General features: G+C 32.7%; 1 protein-coding gene across 2 annotated transcripts; it reads left to right on the forward strand.

The window, feature by feature from the left end:
• Positions 1-5,110: 5,110 nt before the first annotated feature.
• LOC111037311 (ras-related protein Rab-21-like) lies at positions 5,111-7,527 on the forward strand. Of its 2 annotated transcripts, none has more exons than XM_022319828.1 (5): positions 5,111-5,432; positions 5,545-5,848; positions 5,963-6,130; positions 7,040-7,158; positions 7,223-7,527. In XM_022319828.1, exons 2-5 carry the CDS (start codon positions 5,690-5,692, stop codon positions 7,455-7,457), a joined length of 681 nt encoding a protein of 226 aa, XP_022175520.1. In that variant the 5' UTR covers positions 5,111-5,432; positions 5,545-5,689; the 3' UTR covers positions 7,458-7,527. The 2 variants fall into 2 exon arrangements, with proteins under 2 accessions (XP_022175520.1, XP_022175519.1); XM_022319827.1 differs by having other exon boundaries at positions 5,111-5,428.
• Positions 7,528-7,681: the final 154 nt, after the last annotated feature.

Below are 7,681 nucleotides of genomic sequence, written 5' to 3' on the forward strand. Positions count from 1 at the left end.
AAATCTATGTAACCTACCTTAGTACCTTCCTATTTTTTTGAAACAATTAAGAAAACGGTATATTTATAATATGTAGACTAGTTTCAGCGACAAAATTGATTTTGTTAGGTATATACTTTGTCCTAATTCAAAAATATTAATCATAGAAGCTTACACTATTACTTAAATTATCATTGGCTATTCACAATTCAACTTTCAAAGTTGTTGGTTATTTTGGGAATCTGGAATTTTTCAACTTTTTTAATTTTTATTTCAATAAATATTGATAGAAATAATGACTAGTCTTAAAAAGCTTGAAAATGTAAGGTTCACCAAACATTACTCTTATAGCAATTTAAACATAAATATAGAGAATTTTTTTATTTAAACCTTGAAATCAAATTTTTGGCGAATTGGATCTGAAAAATAACGAATTTTCCGTAAACGATTTTAATTATTATGTTGGAATTAAAAAAATATATAATATCAATATTAATCGTAACTCGACCTGAAACTTTTTAGTATAATGTGTATACTTACTTACATATTATTTTCTATATACAATTCAAATTTCAAAATATTTAGACTAATTTTAAGCTGTTTGTGTACCTAAATCCCTATTCATATTTAAACCTTAACCACGGTACCTACATGTCGGCATTAATTTTTAACTTTAGAAGTTTATAACGATGTGTATTGGATAATTATAAAAATTATTATACAACAATATAACTTTTGTCAAAAATTGGTTCAATGTATAAGTAGGTACCTACTGCACTTACTCACTGGTAGATGGATAGATCCTGACTCATATTCTTTTTTCAATAGATATATTTAATGATCAAATAGTGTAGATGTGCAAAAAAACATTAAATCAACACTGTATCTATACCGTTTTACTATTGAAAATATAAATGCATTATTAGGAATTATAGGTAGGGATAATTTCCTATAAATATAAAATGTCGTTAGAAATAGGCTGAGACGCCAGTACCGCTAAGAATTGTTTTGCATATTGCATGTTTAGTTATTGATCATTGAATTCAAATTTAACACAATCCTATTTACTATATTTACCTATCCATTGAATGGTGATGGCTGATGAGTGATCTAATCAATGATTTTACCAAAATAATGAGAATAAAAATACTAACATTACAAAAAAAATTTCCTAAAATATTTTATATAGGAATTATTAATTCCAAAACAAGGAAAATTGAGTGTTTTGATGGTTTTTGATCATAAATTCCAAATTAAGTCTGAGTGACTTTTTTAAAGTACCAATAATTGTAAAATGTGGTTCAATGAGTGAAGGGGCATCACAACCCCTTAAACCACATCTTCCCCCAGGCTTTGACTCTGGTTGCAGTCTGACCTACGGGTCAAAATTATTAATAAAAAAAATTACATTAAGTTGAGTTATTGGAGTATACTTACTTATATTTGGCATCGCAAAAGTATCTAATAAATCTGACAAGCAAAAATAAAATACAACAAAGTCTGGGAGTATCCAGCATTCGGCATTCCAACAATATAGATACCTACAACAAGTTGCCAACAAATTTGTTGAACGTATTTCATTTTCATAAGTGTCTGTTATAATAGCTGAGCTGCTATCTTTAGAAGGGTAATAATATACTATTGTACATAATAAATATAGTTCTATAGATATGTAGTCCAGAAGGATACCTGAAAATATAGGAACGATTCAATCGGTCGCTGTGCTGTGCTTGGAAGTGGCTGCAGCAACTGCAGTTGATCAGTGAACGTGCATTTGTCGTCCAGTGACGGTAGTCGGGTCGATGTGTGTGGCGGGCTACCATAGCTCGCAGTCTCGCAATGTTTATGGATTATAGTCCTTTGAGCCTTGGTATCAGCCACGGTCAACTGAATCGTCGAGGAATATCCGTGATTGAACCCCTAGGGCGACAACCCCGTTCAATGAGTATTATCACTGTCAGTACGCGCCGCGACGGCATTTGGCGCTTTCCATTGAAATTTCCCAGGTGGCCGCAACAGTAGTGGATCGCCCCTTCAACGAGTTGCCCCTGACGTGCGTCGAATGACTGGTGGTGGTGCCGTTGCTGCTGATGCTGGTGATGATGATGACGACACTGAATCATATCCATCGTTAGCCGGGTTATTCGATGACCACCATTCGTCACTACATTGCTGTACTTATAAATTATAATTCGTGATTTAATGTACGGACCGTTATGATGGCATGTCCTGCTGCAGGATGTAATTTTATTAAAGTTATGAAGAAATATAGGTATCTGGTATACACATAGTCAAAGAGACCGGGAGCAGCTGAACTCCATACGAAGCATTTTGCAGAAGCAATACGTCAATTATACTATACTACATTTATTATACGCGCTCGACACATTCTGCATAAGTTGTACTTTTTATTATAAAATCCTATTTTGGAATTTTTTTCTGAGCGTCGGTAATATTAAAAGTATTAGAGAATTGGAAATTGATTTGTATAGAAATTAGTCGATTTTACTGCGATCTTTCATTTCTATACAAAAAAAGTTGTGTAAATGCATTAAATAGTGAGTCGAGAGCAAAAAGAAAACTCTGTTAAGTCACTTTAACTCATCGTATCCTATGATAGGAAAAAAAAATAAAATTTTTGATTATTTTTTTGTTAATATCAATAGTCAAGCCATCATTTAGGTGGGATTGATAGCTGTAGTTAGGAAATTCTAGCTGAACTCTATACTCAATTCGCAAAATCTCGTCAGATCTCGAATCGAAATGCGGCCGACTGTAAATAACAATACCATTGTACACCAACAAACAACTGTAAGTCGTGACACTGATTTACCGCACATTAAGCTCTCCAGTTCGTTTCACGACAGTGAAGACTGAAGAATACATCATGTCCATACAGATAACATTTGTTTTGCATGATTCCTTGTCCGTGAGGCTTTTTTTTATATGTTGTACTCTGCCGGTGTCGTGACTGGGTAGAAATTGGTGGAGTTGTTCGTCATTTAGTCATCACTACCCGAGCCAATTGAGACCAACGACCAGAGTGCGCAGCTTTTATGTGGCCCACCACATATTTACTCCCCCGTAGACACTAGACATAATAATTAATAGATTATTATTTATAATGTCTATGGACTATGGTCCCCCGATGGCGAACAAAATAGAAACGATACTGAAGAATTTGGTCCATGTTTACCTTAAGTCTGAACCATTGAGTAGTGCTAACAAGTAACAACTCTATGGTCTAAACACTCTAAACCTTGGAAACGAGCGTGTACAGCGTGCATTACGGCACTAGAGAGCCTATAGATAATAATATTTATTATTTAGGCTTTCTAGTTTCTAGTGTGCACCCACTAAAACAACAACTATATAAAACAACTAGATAACTGCGGACTGCATATACATTCCCACAGGATCATTGAAGTCGTGCTGCCATATGTGAACAAAGCAATGTTTACAAAATAACTCAATAGATAATATACCTTTACAGGCTATAATGCTATATATATTTTTATTATATATTTATATGGCAGAAATATTACGAATCTATGTATATTATCAAACATGCAATTTCGCCCTGTTGATATATGGCTGCTCGACTTCTACATATATTATCCGGTAGTCGGCTATCTAGTTGTTTTACATGTCTATGTGCTATGTGATACCTTAGAGACTAGAGTATCTACACTCCAAGATCTATAAAGAAGGTTAGTTAAGGTTCTATTCTCTTTTTAGATCTTGTCTACACTCTACAGAGTACAGTGTACTGTGTACACTAACATGATATTAGACCCCAGACTTTAGTCATTAATGTATAGATTGACCGTCCTCCATACCATATTATACTATAGGTTGCTAAGTGCCAATACTGTCAGAAAGAGATGGTCAATGCCCGTGTAATAAAATGGAACTTAACCATAGTCATCTAAATACATATATTTATATGTCTATGAACCTAACTACCCAAGGTGTACGCTATCTTTTTCTAACAATGTTGGCCTCTGAACCTCTTTCTCTGACACCGGTTCACTTCTTTGGTATTTGGACGTTTCCCCCATGAAGATTTTAGTGGTACTAGATGACTGCATTAAGACTGAACTAAGACATTTCCCCCTGAATCAATGTATATTTTTTTATACATGTAATATTTTATTGGATAATAGGTTCTATGATTTTACCCGAAGTATAATAATATGATCGTTGGTCATCTATCGACTATCAATTATCATCACGTTAAGGATTCATTACCCAATTTAATGGGTAATGATTGATAAACCAAAGGCATGTAAAAGTATTATTGAATTATATTTATACATTAATTTAACAATTTGTGTAGGAGGTAATTATTTAATGAAAAATTTCGTAAACAGTGCCTATATTTATTTATTTGTAATTTAAATTTGTTAATTTTTTTATATTTTTAATATTTATATTAGTGAATTTTGAACTGGCAATAGTGTTATTATAACGAATTATTGAATTATATTAATACATTAATATTTATTTATTTATTTAATCATTTTTTAAATTTATTGATTTATAAATTGCATATTATTGCTTAATATTTTTACTATTAATTTTTTTCTCCTGGGTTGACGTCCAATGAATCGGGGGGGGGGGGAGTCCTAGAGTAAATTTCTTTATACGCCTATAATGACAAGACAGTGCCCCATCACGTGTTAGACCCGGTTTGCTTACCCGTATTCAGAAAACGTTTAGTGCCACATCGGCGGGGTACGCGGTGTCGGCTTGTTTACCATTCCAATATTTCATGTAGGGCCACGCCCCTCCTGGTGTTCATGTTCAAGGTCACGATCGCCCGATTCGGCCAATTCACATAGTGTCATACGACATACACTTATACCCGTAAACCTATACACTTAGTTATTTACGTTTAGTTTGTAGGTTGTAGGTACCAAGTTCTATGGTCACCTAGAAAGCCTAGATAGTACATTATTAAGGCCTATTATCTAGGCTTTCTAGTCATACCCCTGACTTCATGATTTTGGATCAATGCAGCATCCGTAAGGACCATAAGGTTAATATTTATGACAGCAGTTGCAGCTGTCTGGGGACAACAAACGTCAAATAATGATAATAGTGATAAATAATAACACAAAGACAACTGTGGGCTCCCTGATAGTGCTGATAGCGCAAACTTATTACTTAAATCATTAATTATGATATTGTCATTAATGTGTATAATAGAAATATAATCGCCCGACCGCCGTACACTTTTATACTTCTCAATTTTCAATGTTTTCAGTGCTTAGCGGTGTAAGGTGTAACTACTTATTCACGTTGATAACTGCACGATTTGCACACACATATCACATATTAAATTTGACACATTAAAAAATAGTATACGGCCATGTATGAAGTTTTCACCTACGGTCCGTATTAATAACCTTTATGCGACTGTCGTCCTTAGCGACTAACGAGTGAAGTAGGTACAAAGAAAACAATAATAACAATAAATATTGACAACGATTTTACACACTCATCGGAGTGTGCTACACACTGTCTTCTTGTCACTTGAAATTTACGTTTTTTTTTTTGTAGTTATATAACAGTAAATAATATCGTAATCGGACACCGCTGCCGCCTCCTCTCGGTAACATTTAACTACAAGTTGTGTGGGTGTGTGTGCATGTTGTGCGCACAAATGTAACATTCCACCAGAACCAGGACTATCAGCATCGCCAGGATGGACGAGTCTGGAGACGGTCTAGCCACGACTGGCAGCAAGATGGCCTCGCAGAGCTTCAAAGTAGTCCTGTTGGGTGAAGGGTGCGTGGGAAAAACGTCACTGGTACTTCGGTACACAGAAGACAAGTTCAATGACAGACACGTTAGCACACTACAGGTAGGGCTTTACGGTCGCCGACAATACGTAGTTGGTTACTGATGTTGCAATGATGTTATAATATTATAATCGTTTGGGATTCTTGTGTGTAACTACGTCCACTGATCGGTACAGGCGTCATTTGTCAAGAAAAAACTTAATCTCAATGGACGAAGAATAAACCTATCGATATGGGATACAGCCGGACAAGAGAGATTTCATGCCTTGGGGCCGATTTACTACAGAATGTCCAATGGTGCAATACTGGTTTACGACATCACAGATGAAGATTCTTTCCAAAAAGTAATATACCATCAGCACTATTAATTCAAGTATCATTATATTTAAGATCTATCCTTGAGTCTATTTAATTATTTATGGTTAGTATCAATCGTTATTACTTATTATTTAACATAATGTCTTATTATGTCCATCCCACAATTTGATGTGTCATACCCACTTCATAAAATTGTCTTGTCAAGTGGAAACTTTTTATACAATATTAACAACCATCAACGCATGGAATACTTTTTTTTCGGTAACGTAACGTTGATAGTATAACAATAAATATAATATTTATGTAGGTACCTTATCACTGTTTTATTTGTCTTAAATTATATACTTATTTTTAGTATCTACATATTCTACATATAATATTATTTATTTATTTATTATAGGTAGCATACAATTGGTTTATTTAGGTTCAGGTACTCCGACATTTTTAAAATAGTTAAAAATGTGTAAGTACCTACAAATAGTATTTATGAAACTTAGTGTTGAACCTGGCTATCTGCCTACTTTTGTATAATGTTGTAGATTATTGAACAATTTTAGTACTTTTATAAATATAATTTGCCAAATTTCTAAGTGACCTGGTATTTACAAAAAAAAAAAAAAAAGAAGTTATTTTATTATTTTGAATTTAAACTACTAATGTAGAATAATGATCAATACATTTGTATTTTTAAATTGACAATTACAATTTATAAATCCTACACTTCATGTCATGAAAAAATAGCAAATTAAAAATAATTTCACTGAGTGTTTATGTATACAACATAATGTCATAATATAATACATGTTTAAATAAATAAACAACTATAGGTAATATATATATATATTATATATGTAATTAACTGTTAATGAATTGTTTTGGTGTTATTTTATATTCAATTATTTGTAAATTTTAACTAAATTTGTTACTGTTTTCAGGTGAAAAATTGGATTAAAGAATTAAAAAAGATGTTAGGAAGCGAAATTTGCCTTGTTATTGCTGGAAACAAAATTGATTTAGAAAAAGATCGTACAGTTTCAGTAGAAGACGCTGAAAAGTAAAATTTGTGAACATTTATAAGTTTGACAAAATAATTAATTTTAAATTGTGTAATTTTGTAGTTATGCTAGTTCAGTTGGTGCTGTACATTTTCATACATCAGCAAAAATGAATTCAGGCATTGAAGAAATATTTTTAAGTTTGTGTCGTATGATGATAGAAAAGGCTGATAAACAAATTGCTGATAATTTAGTCACATTAAATCGGTCAGGAAGTGCAAGAAGAAGAACCATAATAATTGATGATGAGGACGATGTGCCATCCAAAGAATCGTCTCGTTGGTGCTGTAATAGTTAATTAATTGCATTTTGCCGTACTAAATATGGTTTAAAGATACCAAGATTCAAGTTTATTATATATATATATATTTTTTTTTGAGAAACCATTCTGTTCGTGATATTTTTAAATTTTTGAAAAAAATTATATTTTTTTACATTAGTTTATTTGCTTATAAATGATTTATTTACTTTTAGTTGATTTTATAAACTACTGATTAAAGCATTAATATTATTAGTTGTACA

The sequence above is a fragment of the Myzus persicae genome, unplaced genomic scaffold (assembly GCF_001856785.1).
Source record: "Myzus persicae strain clone G006 unplaced genomic scaffold, MPER_G0061.0, whole genome shotgun sequence".
Taxonomy (NCBI): domain Eukaryota; kingdom Metazoa; phylum Arthropoda; class Insecta; order Hemiptera; family Aphididae; genus Myzus; species Myzus persicae.